General features: G+C 32.4%; 2 protein-coding genes and 1 pseudogene across 3 annotated transcripts; 1 reads left to right on the top strand and 2 right to left on the bottom strand.

The window, feature by feature from the left end:
* Nucleotides 1-1,903: 1,903 nt before the first annotated feature.
* Nucleotides 1,904-6,454, bottom strand: LOC112008253 (NEDD8-specific protease 1-like; annotated as a pseudogene).
* Nucleotides 6,455-8,863: 2,409 nt separating this feature from the next.
* Nucleotides 8,864-11,547, top strand: LOC112008251 (cysteine proteinase inhibitor). 2 transcript variants are annotated; one of them, XM_024040589.2, is made up of 3 exons: nt 8,864-9,135; nt 9,983-10,190; nt 11,344-11,547. In XM_024040589.2, exons 1-2 carry the CDS (start codon nt 9,031-9,033, stop codon nt 10,184-10,186), a joined length of 309 nt encoding a protein of 102 aa, XP_023896357.1. In that variant the 5' UTR covers nt 8,864-9,030; the 3' UTR covers nt 10,187-10,190; nt 11,344-11,547. The 2 variants fall into 2 exon arrangements, with proteins under 2 accessions (XP_023896357.1, XP_023896356.1); XM_024040588.2 differs by having other exon boundaries at nt 8,871-9,135; nt 9,983-10,186.
* Nucleotides 11,548-12,108: 561 nt separating this feature from the next.
* On the bottom strand, nt 12,109-17,112 carry LOC112008248 (ankyrin repeat-containing protein BDA1). The gene is made up of 2 exons (XM_024040585.2): nt 15,986-17,112; nt 12,109-13,142 (listed from the first exon to the last, which is right to left on the bottom strand). Exons 1-2 carry the CDS (start codon nt 16,559-16,561, stop codon nt 12,441-12,443), a joined length of 1,278 nt encoding a protein of 425 aa, XP_023896353.1. The 5' UTR covers nt 16,562-17,112; the 3' UTR covers nt 12,109-12,440.
* Between the last annotated feature and the right edge of the window lie 316 nt (nt 17,113-17,428).

Below are 17,428 nucleotides of genomic sequence, written 5' to 3'. Positions count from 1 at the left end.
AGTAAGGCCTAGTGCATCCAATAATTTTTTTTTTTTTTTTGGCAGAGACTTTTTTATTATTTTTAAAAGTTTGAATTTTTTTGAAAGAGATTAGGCAATTATTAAAGCACATACATGATCTACCGAACCACACCAAAGTTCAAGTTACATGTTCTAAATTTCTAATGTCAAAATAAAAAATTATACTAGGTTTTTTTTTTTTTTTAGGAAAAAAATTATACTTGGTTGGAATAGAAAGGAATTAAAGAGCATCCAATAAAATTGAAACAATACAAAGAATAAAATAGAATCAAAGGAGAGTATATAATGTTAGCAATAACCCTTAAATTAGCTTGCAATAAGAGTATCGAAAATAATAGGGAAGCAGAATTTTTTTTAAAATAAAATAAATAAAAATATTAAAGACAATATAGAATTTAGGTTATTATTTTTTATTTTATAAATACGATGACAAAAAATTTTACCGGTTGAATTAGCTGAAACTCACTATTATTTTGATTTAAATCTAATTATAAATTTGAATTAATTTGATGGTGTGCTGATATCACAAATTATTGTTGAATTTAAATTTTGCTATATGTCCAAAGTGTATATATATATATATATGAAGTGGTGATAGGGTATATACTGTGTATACAAGACACATAGCTGAAATTCAAAACACAATTTCAATTAAAAACAACTTATAATTATAATTATGTTTTTAACACTCAACTTTAATACAGTTTGTAACAAGTTATGTGAAACAACAATTAGTGATTACGATTAATTAATATAGCTTTGTCAATGTACAAACTAAAAAGTACTCATTCAAAAAAAAAAAAGTATTCACATCACACTCCACAGTCACAGAGAGCAATAATGTTTGGTGTGAGTAAAACACGTGGCTATCTGAGTGGGAGGCGTCTCTTCCCGATGTGGGATTGAGCAAATTCGTGAGGGTGGCATCAGTCTCCTCGGTTCATTCCCAAAGCGAACAATTCCTTTGTTGGGGTTTGAGACAAATCTCCCTCCCACAAAAATATTTTGAATTTTAAGGATCAAAAGTGTACTTTAATCTAACTTTTTTCTTATATTCTTTCATTTCACGGCTATGCAAACCAACATCTTCCGGAGAAATGGAAAGACATAAGGGAAAAGTTAAAAACTTTAAAGTAATTATATGACCGAGCCTTTTTCCTTGTATCCTCCTTATGCTACTACATGTAAGAAGTGGAATATTTTAACATTTTTGTGGTCTATCAATGATTAATATAACGGTTGATGTGGGTTAAATTGTGTGATATTTAGTTGGCACATTTGTAGTAGAATTGTACGTATGTCATGCTTTTATAATGTTTTGGATCGAGTCCATATTTTTATAATGTTAATTCTGTTTTAGGTATTTGATAATTCAATAGTTAAATAAGGGCTGAATATAAAGTATACAATCCTATCATAGAAACTCATAATAGAACAGAGGAAAAGTATTGAAATTCAGTATTAGGATAAAAGAAAAAATAAAATCCCATACAAAAGCCACAGAGCTACTGCTATTATAACTAAACATTATGTCAATAAAATTAGAAAACTGAGAATAACCAGTGCAATTATAGAAGAAAAAATAAAATGCCATTGAAGCTATACTAACTACTATATTTAGATCTAATATTGTCAATAAAAAAACATTAATGTCTTATAAGCAAGAAAACTGCAATGTTTTAAAAACCAAACTGAACTGGCTAGTTCAACCTGGAATTAAATCCAGAATAGGTCCCAAAAAAACCAAAAAAATGGAGAAAAAAACTAGCCAAGAACCAGGAAAAACCGTGAACCAGTCTCTTTTTCAGATCTTTGATCGTTTTGGTTTTTAAATACATGAAAAACTGTCAAAGGAAAAGAACACATCTTGGTAAATCTGCCTTTAACCCTCCTTCCTTAAATCTTCAATCGTATTTAAAACCTCATTTCGCATTGTCAACTCTAGAGATGAGTCCACTTGTCTCTCTATAGCAGAAATCCAGTTGCTCTCCTTGTTCTTCCTTTTACTTGAATAACATTGACAGATCACTTTAGCAATGGCCATGACATAAAGTCCACAGTCATATCCATTTGTCTGCTGTGGTGTATTGCATTCTATGAAGCAAGGTGTAGCATCAGCAACTGCCTCTAGTTTGGCAACTGCTACAGCTTTAGCAATTGCACCCACATCTTTCTTCTTCTTAGTTCTACTTCTACCTTTTGATGAAGATGATGATGATGCCAATTTTGTCGGCTCAGCAGCCGTGACTATGAAACTCTTGACAGCCTCGTACAGCTTCTTGGCGTGAAAATTATTTACTCCCTCCATGCCATCATGATGCAAAAATGCATGCTTGCTCCTATCATAAACAAGTAAACTCCAATGCGTTCCGCTATTGCCTCCATCAAGATCATCATTGTCATTAATGGTGAAATGAACAAGTTTCTTGGTTGGTAATTTGAGAGGCTTTATGGTATATTTGAGTCTCATCCTTGCAATTAGCTAGCCAAAAAGATACCGAAGGTGGAACGAGCAGGATATCATTGGAGTTACATAAGGAAGACAAATACCCAAAATAAAAGGCAATGATTTGGTCATTGAGATAACAGGGTCCTTCAAGAACATCCAAATCTGATTCTCTCAAAACAATATCCTCATATGTCAAAACCTCTTTGTCGTTCGTAATTATGAATCTGCATAAAAACAATGGACATATAACATGCAACGAGTACAAGACTTTTAATCAGCACACAAAAGTAATCTAACAACAAAATTAATCAGTGTGACCAAAATAGAGCCTACTCAAGATGCATCTCATAGAATAGAATGAAACCCACACAAAGTCAAAAACACATTTGCAAGAACTTTTACAAAATTAATCAGTATTGTTTCAACATGAAATTTGGTGCCCAACAAACACTCTGACATAACAAACAGGGCCGCAGGGTACTAGTTAGATAAACAATCTGAAATCCATTTAACATAAAATTAAAAAAAGAAAAAAAAAAGTGTTTTTAACATACATGCATGCATAATTAGTCAATGGAATACCTAAAAAGCCCAATTAAAAATTAAAAAAAAAAAAAATCATCAAACCTAAGAAAAATCATAACTAAAATCAGTGGGAATACAAGTACAACATTTAAAAAAACAAATTTGTTTTCATAAAACAAAATTTAAAAAGGATTTTAAAAAATCTAAGAATTGATTTCCTGCAAAACTAAGGGAATCTTGATCATAATATGTAGGGAACCTTGGCTTGGGGTCTCACTCTCAGCACAGCCCACCCTTGAAGAGGGCTTAATCCAAGGGACACGGGTTAGGTCCAGTGCACACCTAAGCGCCCAAGTATAAAACAAGAGGAAAAAACAAAAAACAAAAACTTGTAAATTAGATTTTAAAATTTGAAAATTAATTTAACAATTAAGTTCAAGTCAAAAAGATTGCTAAAATTATGTAGGCTAAAGCCACAACCATACCTTAAAGTACCAAGCAATTATCATTGTTTTTTTTTTCTTTTCTTTCTGTGCTTCTAAATTCTAATATTGTTTATGTAAGACCAAAACACTAAATCAAACCATGGTTCTCAAAAAGATGAATTCCAAAATTTTCTCTAAGAAATCAATGTAAAAAATAAATAACAAACACATATGTCAATTAAAATAAAACAAAACAAGTAACATGTACCTGAACTGGTCACTAAGTCTGGTACCGTTGAAATCGATCCTACAATATCAGGGATTTTTTAATCTAAAATCACAAACCTTATAAACTGAGAGAGAGTCACATATCACATATGTATGCAAACATGGATTATATATGAAGTTAAAGATATTGTCCCTCTCTTCCTCACAACCCCTCTCAATTTCCTCTTCTCGGTGACTGTGAGTCAAAATTTCAGATCTGTTATGTTTTTATGTTTTTTTTGCACTTTTGTTATTAGCATTTTGATTCTCTTTTGTCAAAGCACCATTAGCCTTTTATTCATTATACATTTGGAATTTTGGGCACAAGTGGTAATCAAGTTTTGGGTTTCAAGTATCTAGGGGAAAACTTTGTAAATCCAATCTAAACTTGGCCCATGGTCATCCCTAACTGGGCCTTGTCCACTAATAGACAACCTAGTTGGTCAAAAGAATAGAGATGTCTCCATTAGAAATTTAGAAAGATTATGAGATTTCAGTTAAGTTACAATAGTTTAGCCAAAAGCTTGGCCAAACTCTAATGGGAATTTTTTTTAATTATTATTTTTGGGGAAAGGGATGCATTGCTGTATTATTGAACGCATCATTATGCTCCAAATCACATACATTAGTTTTTTTTTTTTATATATAGAAGAAAATCACATATATTAGTTCTAAAGTTGCTAGATACTGATTGAATTAATTAAGGCGAGACAGCAAAAGTTATTAATAGTTTATTATGAATTCTCATTCCACTTAAATAAGTTCATATCACCCTTACTTCAAGAACAATCAAAGTTATCAATAGCTAGCTTAAAATGCTAAGACAATCATGATACTAAACTTGGGTCTCTGACTTCCAAAATTAGTATATGTATTATTATAAATTTATAACTACTATTAAGTATGCGTTCGGATTGCATTTCTTTAGCTGCGTTTGCGTTTTCCTTTCTTTTCTTTTCTTTTTTTTTTTTTTATTGAGAAGCTTCACATGGGATTTTGTTTGTCAGTGGGTCCCGTGCACTGTTTATAGGACCCACAAATATCTTTTTTCACAAAATTTTCATTAAAAATAAGTTTCATGGTACTATCCACACATTTAAAAATTATTTTGTTACAGTATTTTCAGTTTTCAGTAAAATAAGCAGTATCCAAACCGACCCTAAGTGTCCTTTTGAGACAAGCTGAAAATTTTCGCTTATTTGCAATTTCAGCTTATTTTTGTTACTATTTATGGGTTACACTACACTTTTTGGTACTATTTATGGGTCCTACTAACTTTTACCTTTATCCACTGTACTTTCAGTAAAATATTTTCAATCTCAACTAAATAAACTGTTTCCAAACGGACACTAAATCATTTATTATTTTAAAAAATATGACCAAATCATCTCCTGATAATACTCTCCAATCAACCATCAAATGGGCTTAGCATGCCGGTAGCAATAACCTACAAGAATTATTAATTTTTAAGTCAGTGATAACTCACTATTTCAATTATAAATATAGAAAGAAATTATCGTAATTAGATAAACTTTTTTATTAAAAATTTTTTGACTAAAAAAAAAAAAAAATTACTTTCAAGTTTTTCTTTGTACTCCTTTAGGTCTTGGACGTACAAATCAGCAGCCTCAAAATTATAGGGATCTTCCACATTTGGTTGGAGCAAAATCTGAGAGGGATTACGAACTCAAAAACATGTTCCAGTTCTACAACTCACACGCCAAACAAAGTTAAATTTAAAAAATAAAATCGCTTTTAAAGAAAACAAAGTTAAATTAAAACTTCTAAAATTTATGAAATCATCTATACCCATATATATTACCAAAGTCTGAATTCCAATTTTCAATTTCCAACTGATCCACACACATGAACCCAGAACTAAAATGATGAAAGTAAAGCTCATTAGTAAAAAAAACGTTAACTTTATTTAAAATATAATTGTATATTTAAAAAAAAATTCTTACTCAATGTCAATATTTGGGTGAAAATTTTTGTCTACAAAGTTGATGACTGGTGGTTTGTTTGGATATCCTTCTTCGAGGTCCACACGGATTTTCCAAACAAATCCTTGGTAAAGACCTAAAGGAAGTAAATAAGAAAATCAAGTAAAAATTATAATTTTTATATTTTTTTTAATCCAAAATTTTAATTTATATGATGATGATACAACAATTTATGGAAATAAAAATAAAAATTGAACTTACTGTTTTTGGGACCCTTAAACTCGACGATGAATTCTGTGACTTTGTCACCAACGAACTGTAAATTATTTCCTTTTTTTAATCTGTAAAAAAAAAAAAAAAATTAAGCAACAACATGCAAGACCATTTTAATTAGCAAGGTTGTTGTTATAAACATCATATAACATGTAAAATAAATAAATTATTATGAATTAACACACAATTTCGCGCCATCTTTTTCTCGACGATCCATAACCATAAGAGCAATTGCCTATTGGTCTCACAAGAACAAATTTAGTTCCTATCCACCAAAAGGAAAAAAGAAAAAAAGAAAAAAAAGAACAAATTTAGTTGAAACGATCGATTTCCTTAGTGAACATTATTGTTCTCTATCAATGATTATATAAAGGCAGACTTGGGTTAAATTTTTTTTTGATGGGACAGACTTGGGTTAAATTGTGTGATATTAATAATATAGTATACCTTTTGTTTTTGTTTTTGTTTTTTTTTTTTTTTGAGAATAATTATACCTTTTGTTAGTTGGCACATTTGTGGATTTTTTTTTTCTTCATAATGTACCTTGTCATGCTTTTATAATGTATTGCATATATCAAGTTCACATTTTCATAATGTAATTTTTTTTAGTTGGTTGGTTCATCCATAGTAGAATTTTTTTCCTATACATTGTCATTTTTTATTTTGGTCTTCGTAAAAATAATACACATTACCACTTTTATAATATCATTTAATAAGAAAAAATGGCAAAACTTAGGTATAATATCTTAGAATATCTAATTAAATTTAAACACCTAACTACATTGATTACTAAAACACAAAAAATATTATCATTAATAAAGACTAAAGATAAGGATAATTAATTCAATAAAATTATGTATTGAGTTTAATTAAAAAACTTAATATACTGCGTCAACTACTTGTTAAAAAAAAAGTATCATTGTCTACTTTTTACTCTTAAAAAAAATGATATATATGTTTTCTCTTTTGTGATGCATAATATTTTTACAACGTTTTTACAACGAATTCTATTCTAGGATGTAAATTGTTAGTAGTTATAATTTGAACTTACTATTAACATTACATTTTTACCTACCAGTAACAGCTAAAAATAAAATAACAACCTATCACTTAAAATTTATTATGAAAGTATTATGAAAATTTTGTAGACAACATTTATTTTCTTTGCTTTCAAAAAAAAATTTATTTTCTTTTGTAAGGTATGTACTATTAGGCAACTGATATTCTCTTGTAATGGTTTTTTTTTTTTTTTTTTTTGAAGAAAGAGTTTCAACATATAACTTTAAAAAAATTTATTTTCTTTTGTAAGGTATGTACTATTAGGCAACTGATATTCTCTTGTAATGGTTTTTTTTTTTTTTTTTTTTGAAGAAAGAGTTTCAACATATAACTTCCGCTCCTGATAATAGCTTTTTATCCTTAGACTAAGATACCAATTGGTTTTTGGTGTAGGCAGAGATTCAACCTATGAGTTAAAATGGTTTTAGGCCCAAAATTGGTGTTCTATTGTAACATGTATGGTATTTCTTTTTGGGTATGTGTTATGAACAAAGATTTGGAATGGTTGAATTCGAGGACAACCAAGCCTCCAAGAACAGAGAGAAGATAGAGATAGAGTAATATAGAGAGAAGTTAGAATAGGATTGAAGAATTGGAATTAGGAATACATTTTCTGATACAAGTCCTTCTCTTCCTAGCCTTTTAATACCCTCCCAATGCTTCACTCTCTAACTGCCTAACCGCCAAGCCAGCTGTCAACCAGCTGCCACATACTAACAACTAATTGTTATTTAACTAACTCTTATTTGGTACAATCACTAGTGCCAACTCAGCATGTAGTGCCAACTAAGCAATTACACCACCAGTCTGTCAACACTACCTGATGGCCACCTCATCAGCTACTCGTGCATGCCTCATCAGCAACTAACACACTCTTCATCAGCAACTTGTGCACGCAACTCTCTAGCACCCCCCTGCAGCATCACACGCACCCTCATGCAGCAGCTCACGCCCAACTAATCATCACCACACACCTTAGCCACTCATTATACATTCCTAACAGTATGGGTGTATCTGTGTATCTACTAACAAGGATGGCCAGATAGGTACCAGCATTTAGAGAAATTATTGTCACTTGTCCACCATTCCACTAAAAGACTCTCACTTGTTTAAAATTGTTGAGTCAGTAATTAGTTTTTGTTTAAAAGAATTTTTTGACTCACCAATTTTAAACAGGTGAGAGTCTTTTACTGGAATGGTAGACTACGTCGCTTGTCCAGCATGAGGACCTTATAATTTCTACAGCATTTGGATTGTCAAAGCCATTGTTTTTGTTGTTGGTTTTGGCAGCCCGATCATCAGACCTCCAACACTAGCAAATTTAATGATCAAGGGCTCGTTTGATAGCAGTGTTTAAATATTGTTATTCAATTTTTAGTATTGTGTACATATTTAAGTGTTATAAAAATACGTATAAAAAATGTTATTATTGTTTAAATACTAAAAATTGTTGTTTAAAAGTGAGCACCAAAGTAGCTGGTTTTGTACTATGATACCCAAAAAAAAAAAAAAAAATTCTTTGGTGTAAAGTATTTTACGTTGCTGTCCTGCGCCTCCACCCAATCCTGTGGGCTGCGGCTCAAACAGCAATAATATATGGCAAATTGATCCACGTCGATGGGCTTCTCGTTTTGACTTTTCCAATTCTTAGGCATTAAGGATAGGAATTAGGAACAACTCGTAGGAATAATGCCGTACGTAACTCCTACATTACTACTACAATAATCAACGTTGACCACCATCTTCTAACAAATCTTAGTTTGCCACGTCACGTCGCGATAAGAAGAAGAAGAGAAGTGTCGGTCGTACACGATTTCATCAAACGCGTTAAATATCTGTAATTGCCTGCGATTTGTGAATCTCTTTGGAATATAATATAATATAATAAAATAAAGTAAAGTAAAAAAGAAAAAAGAAAAACGAGAGCCTCTCTTTTTCTTTTCTTTTCTTTTTTCCCTATTTAAAGCCTATATATATACAAACACCGATAGATACAGAAATCGAATCGAAGCTTGAAAAAAAATATATTAATAAGAGTGTTTGGTTGTTTGTTTATCGAAAGAGAAAAATGGCAGCACTACCTGGAGGAGTGACAGATGTTAAGGGACACGAGAACAGCTTGCAGATCGACGACCTCGCTCGTTTTGCTGTCGACGACCACAACAAGAAAGAGGTACTCTTATCTATATCACTTTTTATGTTTTAACGTTGTTATGATCTTTCATATTATGGTTTTTTTTTTTTTTGCAATTTATACCGAAAATAAACAAACATGGGGAATTTTATTCTAGATCGTCTGTCGTTTATTGGTGATTTTTTTTTTTTTTTTACAATTGTTTGTGAAATTTCAAATTAATTCATTAGTACAAGTAATAAAAGAGGACTAATGAAATTAAGGAGTGAATATGATTTTAAATAGAATGGAACGGAGGAAATGAATACGTGTGATCAACCTTGACTAATCTGTGAAGGATTCACAGAGGACCCAAAATTTTGAGATTAAGGTTTGTTATTTGGGATTTGAAAAAAAGTTAGCATATTTTACTTTTTAGTTTATTTTTACTCTTAAAGTGGGTTCCATTGTATTGTTCAGTGAGTCCTATTGTTCCAAAAGTCAGTTTTTAATTTTTTTTTTTTTTATGTACTTTTAGCAGAAAGATTTCAGTTTCAGCAAAATAAGCTGTTCCTAAATGGACGCTGAGGCTTGTTATTGATGTTTTTGTTTGTTAGTGAAATTTCCATTTGAGAATATGGGAATGAGGTACTTTTACACGACCTTAAAAGTTATATGCATCTCAATTATGTGTGGGGGTTTAATCAGTTCAATGGGATTTAATTCGACATTCCCACTTGCACAAAAAATAAACTCTTTGGCCTGTTGGTAAAGAGACGCCATGTATATGTATATATATATATATACTAATGTGCGTAGATGAATGATTGGTTTTGCTGAAATTTTGGTGGTGGGATTAATATTTGTTTAAATGTTCATTTGTCTAATTATGTTATGCTGTGTGTAGAATACACTGCTGCAGTTTAAGAAGGTGGTGAATGCGAAACAGCAGGTGGTTTCTGGAACGATATACATTCTAACGTTAGAGGTGGAGGATGGCGGGAAGAAAAAAATTTATGAAGCCAAGATTTGGGAGAAGCCATGGTTGAACTTCAAGGAGGTGCAGGAATTTAAGCTCATTGGTGATGCCCCTGCACACCACAGTGCTTAAGTAGGTATCCGTTTCAGAACACAGTGGTCCTGATTCAATTTGTGGTATCATTTTCTTGAGGATTTATAATGCTATAAATATGTGTTATCCTTTTGTGGATTTCAATTATGTATATCTAGATATATTTCTATTATTTCCTTTTCGGATTTTACATAACTGACATTACATCAACTTATTTGAATGGAAACACAAAAAAGAAAAAAAAAAAAAAAAGGGAATTGGGATTATGTGAAAAGTTAAGTTGTGTTTTTGTTGCATCACGTTTCATTCATGCAGAATTGAATTGGGGTTTGAATACTGTTGAGAAGGAATTGTTATTTGAATGACTGCCCTCTATGGACCCACCATTAGTTTCCTACCAAATTTGAGGAGCTTTGAGACCATAGCATCTTATAGAAGCCTACATTCATTTATCTTTTTGTTTTTAGACAAGTATTACATTCATTTATCTATCAATGGCATATACTAACAACCCTCTTATATAGTGTTTTAGTGGAACCCAAACTCTGTATAGAGCGTTGGAATTGATGATTATAATTATATATGTATTTACTGAAAAACATGAATTACCTTTGTTAAAATTTAGGACATGATTGACTCTATAATTGGATTAAATAGCAGCCCCCATTGGTCGTACTCTGAGTCTCTGGCGATTTCGAATGCTTGTTAGAATATGCTTTTGCTGGTAACTGGCATTAGAGTTTACTTTAGTTACTTGTTTAGTTTCAAGTAAAATGGTATCACTGCTCTGTATTGGCATGCTCTTTTCTCTTTTTCGTAGGTAAGAAACATACTCCCAAAAAAGGTGGGCAACGTGCTCATCAATTTTGATTGTATCATTGTGTCTTGTGTGGTGCTGAGATGCACATTGTTTTAATATCATAGTTAGCAGTTAGCACCCCTTCCCATATTATTCCTCACAACTATTGTCATTTAAACTCTTTCCTAACAACTATATATTGTCATTTTAGATTTATATAGCTTTGTAAATTAAAATATAGTTCTTTTAAGATTAATCTATATAGCAACAATGGTGTACTTATTGATCTGTCGGTACTTCTGTACAAACTTATTACGTTAATATCTCAGATTAAGTAGTATATGGTTCTGGTGTAGCTCAATCTATCTCACTAATAATACTTTCATTGTATATTCAGGTGACTGAAGATTGAATGAATCTTGCCATGCTCCAAGTTAAGAAGTATATTAAAACATCGAAGGCGTGTTTTTATTGAAATAAAATGTAAATTAATCTGAATTGGATTCTCAGCCTTCTATTATAACTTAGGAGCTGGTGTATTCATCTTTCCTTGTGACAATATTGCTATGAATTTTAAAATGTTTACTTTCGTATTATCAAATGCCTTATAGCTCAATTGACACTTTTTGATATTTCCAACAAATGCCCATGATTCAAAACCCTCTTCCCCTATTGTTATAACTTATGTTATTGCGTACTGAACAATTAATTCCTTTGTTTTTGGAATCATTTTTTCACAAGAGGTAATTAAATAAAAGAAATTATAGAATGGATTGTTACTTATGCCTAGATATTGGATAAATGGATATTGATAAGACCTTTTCAATTGCAGCCAATAAATTATTACAAATAATTCCGACAACTTCAGGAGAAAAGAGATAACTTATTGCTTTCAATCTTCTGAGAAAGATACATTATTTGGGATAGAAAGAAAGAAAGAAAAAAACTGAAAGAAAAAAACTGAATTATTAAAAGGAAGAAGCATATTTGTGTATTCAAAGTGTTCTTCTACATTTGATATCTTAAAAATGCCTGCTTCCACCATGATTTCTGGTCATTCACGCGAGTGATGTTTAATGCACTTGAAATCTTTGTAGAGCACTTTTAAAAAACAATAACACTTATAAATATTTGCAGAGCACTTGGAATCTTTAAAGAGCACTTAAGAACAATATAATTTGAAATAGAAAATACTACTAGGCGTGGTAATCTCAACACAAATTGAAAGATGTTTACAAATAAATATACTAGATACTCTTTTAAAAAAAAAAAAAATTAAGGTAGGCTTTCCTAAAATGTTTACAAATATTTAACCCCCCCCCAAAAAAAAAAGGCAAATAAACAAGGTGGAGTACATTAGGGTCCATAGGAGGAAAAATTATATTATGTTGGGACCCAGCTGTTGTGAGAGAGATGACATATACACCCGAAACATGATATACTATCTCCCATAGGAGACTTAAAATTCACAAGATGATCATGGGACCTAGCTGGTCAAGCTTCTTCTTTGGAGACATCTGCAGAAGATGGCTTCCACTTTCTTCGAGCTAATGTTGATATATGACCAACTCTTTCTGCTGCAAAACCATAGATACTTTGAATAATTTTGTTGACTACTTCAATTGCCAAGACACAATAAGCGAAAATGCCCACAGTTATCAAGTATACAATAAGCAAGGAGAGACCATTTGGCAACATGGTGACTGATAGTGTTATATAAGTTATCATCATGGAGATTAGGGCAATTGGTAGTAAGACTTTCACATAAGTTTTGTTTCCATAAAAGAATATGAGGAAGACAGAGGAAAAGAACCCGGCAGTGTTGAAAGACATGAATAGGTAATATGTTGCAGATGGACATGTATTTGTTGCGCTATTTGAACGATGGAAGATGCATTTGGGGTCTAGTTTTTTGTCTTCCTTCCAAATAGTTTGAGGAGGGGACAGTCCTGCTTGATAAGTCACTGTTGCAATCAAACTGGCCACAACTAGTACCATTTCCTGTACACTCTCCCAAATGGTATTGGAATTATCTTCTGCAGATTGATCTGACTGTTGTGGTTGTGTCAAGTCAAATTTACCAGCTTGAGTAGTAGCTTGAGGCAAGATATCAGTCTCAACTGTAGATTGCTCCCCTGGTAGAATCTCTATGAATTTCTTGTCTAGCTTGCTTTGAGTTCTTAGTAAGTCTAATACCTGCCAAATAATGTTTGTCAAGAAAATCATATAATCTTTAATAAAAATGTTGAAGTTACTACTAGTTTATTACAAAATACTTACAAACTAATGTTAAATAAATTTCTTAATTACTTTTTGCTGTGTGTATGGTAAATTTATAATATCTCTAATATCATCATTTTTAACGGTACCTCAGCATTTAATAAGCTATGTCTATGCTAGATTATGAAACACAAATCTCCTTACGGTGAAAATTAGTTGACCATGAAGAGGCATGGTTGAACTCAGCACTCAGCAGGGTATTTTAGTTAGAAGCAGGGAAAGAGAAGCAAGAAGAAAAAAGATAGAAGAGTGGCAAAAATGGTAAGAGTCAAATTTTGTAAATACACATAACCACTAGGTTGTAAAATGTATAAGACATGCATTTCACTAGAATTGCTTCGTAATCATATATTAGCTGGCCGTGCAGCAAATACAAGGCATGTCAGTTTCAAGCTCCAAATTATTTGGCAGACAAGAAAATTTATGGCCAAACTAGTCCAACAATTTCATGTGACATGATCCATATTGCATGTTAGTAATGCAGCTATCATATTCCTTTATCTTATTGTTTACTATTGCATTATACTATTGCTTAAGCTATGATTAAGCTATCATATCCCTGTACACTAGCAGGAGTTATCCTCCATCAGAAGGATAATTATAAGTTTCAATTCTAATATGGTTAATTTAGATAACATTTTTTCTCAAAAACTAATTAAAGATATTAAAATCAATAATAATACTTTGGAAACAGTAAGAAAGAAACCAAAAATTGAAGGATAATTCGTGTTGTAAAATAGATTAATATCATTATCATTATAATAATGAGATAGGCTGAGTCCTAATCGAGTTTGTTCATGTTAGAAACTGAAAGAATATGGACAGACACCCAATGTGAGCATGTCCCTTTATTTGCCTCAAATTGTAACATCTAGGAGTGATGGAGTAATGGTATTAGACCGTTACACTACCCCGCTAAGTCCACTATCCCACTCAATATTAATGGAGTGGTGTGTATATAAACACCAAGAATGGTACCCATTGAACAACGAACTAATTCTACATTTCTCATAATGTTTACAGAGTATTATGAGGCTCTAAGGTTGTGGGTTATGTTTACATCGCTCTAGTAGTGTGCAACACCGTCAGAGAAACGTTTTTGGTTTACGGATCATACAAACTAGAATTTAGAACGTGTTTGAATAGCTGGTCTGTGTGGAGGCTGGCTCTAGACAGTGTAGAACAACCTCAAAACTCTTGTGTGATCATCGGTTTAGGCCAAGAGAGGTATGCCGAAAAACCAATTACTTATATTCCGCTGCAAGTTTCTATTTCTTACAGTTCAATTATCAATGCTTGAGCCTAACCTACTTTTCATTTAATATTGGGGAAAACTATTTCATGAGCTAACTAATATGTATATGTTGAGGGCCAAACTCACTCCACACACACAAAAAATTAAAAAAAATTAAATAGAAAAAAGAGAAGAAAAAGAAGAAAGAAAGAAAGAAAGACCACCATCTATCGTTTAAATCCAAAAAAGAAAAAAGAAAAAAACAAAGGGATATAGAAAAAGAAGAAGAAGAAAAAAGAAAGATCACCCCCAAAATGTCTAGATAGCTATGTGAAGCCCACCAAGTAAACTTAGGAAGTTTCGTGACTTTAGTTTTAATTAAATTTACGTAGTTTGTTACTTTTTTTTTTTCAGAATGATATTTTTTTGTTACTTAATACCATAAAACAAAGATAGATGTTTGTATTTTTAGTATTCTCAAAACTGCATGCTATTCATATTTGAAATGACTTCTTTTTTGGAACAAAGGTTATTCAGGAAAGAAATAGGGTATTAAATCACAACTAATTAATTTGCCTAAAGGAATGAAACTGTACACTACATTAATTAGGATATCATAATCATGTTTATTTATTATGCTAAATAAATGAAGGCATGAATTATAATTATGGGGTCCTCATATATAATTACTTTTCTGATGTGACAAGATGATGAGAAGCTATCAATATCAATATGCTAAGTGCTAACTCTAGAGTCATCGATGTATTATCATCTATTTAAGATGACGTGGTGAGACATTAATGGTGATTATCAATAAGTAGTAATACTGCAATAGATCATGTTGAACAGTTGGAGACTGGAAGCCCAAAAGGGATCAACAGCAATAGAGGTCCTTTGGTTGGTTGCTCAGGCATTGACGCATAGTTGAGTCTTTGCTCAAATTGTTAGTTGAGGCTTTTGGTAGCTAGTGTTAGTTGAAGACTTTGAGGTTCTAGTAAAAGAGAGAGTGTGACTTCTAAGGTCCAAAATGATTAAGATGAGGGACTTCTTTTAAAAGCTGAATGTTTTAGTGAAACACCATTTATATGGCCATCCTTTGATGTTTTGAACTAAACCCTTTCATATTAAAGTTTAAATTAGTAGAAATCATCAAGGATTGTAAGAATTTTGCCGACTTAAGATTGCTGAATCTCACAGCTGATGTATATTAAGTAACTTGAGTCAAATAAATCAATTTTTTCTCAGGGTAAAAAAATATTGGTTTTAGAAATCATTTAAACTATTCCTTTAAGACAGTGCAGAGATACGCTAATGAAACGCAGCATTAAAAAGGTGCCACTTTGTAAACCATAAAACTAATGAAATAAAATTTTAACCGCGAAATAAAAAGGATTCTGTTTTCATAGAAAGGAGGAGAGAATCGAACTAATGTGATTCCCGACAAATCGTTGGTAGAAGACAACGCTAGTTCTAATAAACTAATGCACATGAAGCTAACATGGTCATGGAGTAATCATTAACTTACTTGGAGTTGGTTGTTAGCCACAGCCAGCTGCAAGATTGTGTTGCCTTCTTTGTCCTCGGCGTTTAAAATCTCATCATCATCATCATTGTCAAGCTTTTCAACCAAAGCCTTAAGCGCCTCAAATTGGTTGTTCTTCACAGCCAGGTGAAGAGCTGTCTCGCCTCGAGAGGTGACACACCTAATAGCACGTGGACAGTGAGACAGCAACTCGTCAATGACAAAAACTCTTCCTCTAATGGCTGCAAAATGGAGAGGAGTTCGACCACTTTTGTCCTTGACAAGGCTAAGCTCAGGGCTGAGTTTCAACAATTCTCTCACTATCTCAACTTGACCAGAGGCTGCAGCTATGTGCAAGGGGCTAAAACCATCTTGGTTCAGCTCACTAGCAAATGAAGGTTTTTGACTCAAAATTTCTTTTACAAACTCGGTTTTTCCAGCTAGTGTGGCAATGTGCAAAGGAGTCTCTGCAAAGGGTGCTAGAGAAACTTTTTCAAGGATTAGTGGATCTTCTTCTAGTAATGCTTTGAGGGTGATGACATCTCCTAGTTGAGCAGCCATGGACAGTCGTGGATCCATAGGAGAATGAAATGAATAAATGATAAAGCTTTTGATTATGTGTTTGTGGAGCTTGTTTTTTGAAGTGAGAGACTATTTGACATGGGTTTTATGTAAAAGGAGATGTGGCTCCCATTTTCTATACTAGTTTCAAAAGGAAAACGACCTTGGATGAACCATTAATTCCAAAGAATATTGCGTACGATTGAAATATTTACTGATATTTTGAATTACCAAAATGAATAAAATCTACACTTCTTTTTTATACATTTTATTAGAGGAACTTTAGAGAGGGATTTTCAAACTTAACAGTGGTTATTCTTGGGATGAAATGTGGAGATATTTTCTTATACATGTACATAATTTGAACTTATTGATACTGTGGGGTGTCCGAGGACCGAGAAAAACAAGGAGTGGGACGTCCTTCACCAAGCCATTTGTAAAGTGCCTTAGATCTGAGAAGGTGGTCTGCCCGAGAAGAGGATGGGAAAGGTGCATGATGTCTTATGAGCGCCCGAGGAGGAGAGGTAACACTCTAGGGGAGGAACAATGTGGTGGTAGGAAGCTCTCTGAAAATGTATACCTACCACCCCCGCATTGAATGCTCTGTAGCAAACTTATCAGCTATATTAATAAAGAAGTGACCCCTGAATAGTGTCTTCACAGTTAGCAACCCCTTCTACTACCTTCAGCAAAGCCTTGATGGGACAAGTATCAAAGGAAGAGTTTTGGGACGTACACGTGGAAGGCTAAGATGCAAAGAAAGAGGATATATAAAAAGAAAGAAGTTCTACAATGAGGGGACTTTTGGGAGAGAAATAGAAAGAGATACAGAAAAGTGAACAGTGTACTGGTTAACAAAATTAAAGTAAAACATATATAAGAACT

The sequence above is a fragment of the Quercus suber genome, unplaced genomic scaffold (genome assembly GCF_002906115.3).
Source record: "Quercus suber isolate HL8 unplaced genomic scaffold, Cork oak 2.0 scaffold_317, whole genome shotgun sequence".
Taxonomy (NCBI): Eukaryota; Viridiplantae; Streptophyta; class Magnoliopsida; order Fagales; family Fagaceae; genus Quercus; species Quercus suber.
Note: the sequence above shows the minus strand (reverse complement) of the source record. Positions and strands in the feature narration are given on the sequence as shown.

Excerpts from the sequence above, each read along its gene's own strand:
- LOC112008251 (XM_024040589.2), top strand. The coding sequence starts at position 9,031 with ATGGCAGCACTACCTGGAGGAGTGACAGATGTTAAGGGACACGAGAAC. Across the intron at positions 9,136-9,982 it reads ACGACCACAACAAGAAAGAG|AATACACTGCTGCAGTTTAA; the intron begins GTACTCTTATCT and ends TGCTGTGTGTAG.
- LOC112008248 (XM_024040585.2), bottom strand. The coding sequence starts at position 16,561 with ATGGATCCACGACTGTCCATGGCTGCTCAACTAGGAGATGTCATCACC. Across the intron at positions 13,143-15,985 it reads TGGCTAACAACCAACTCCAA|GTATTAGACTTACTAAGAAC; the intron begins GTAAGTTAATGA and ends ATTATTTGGCAG.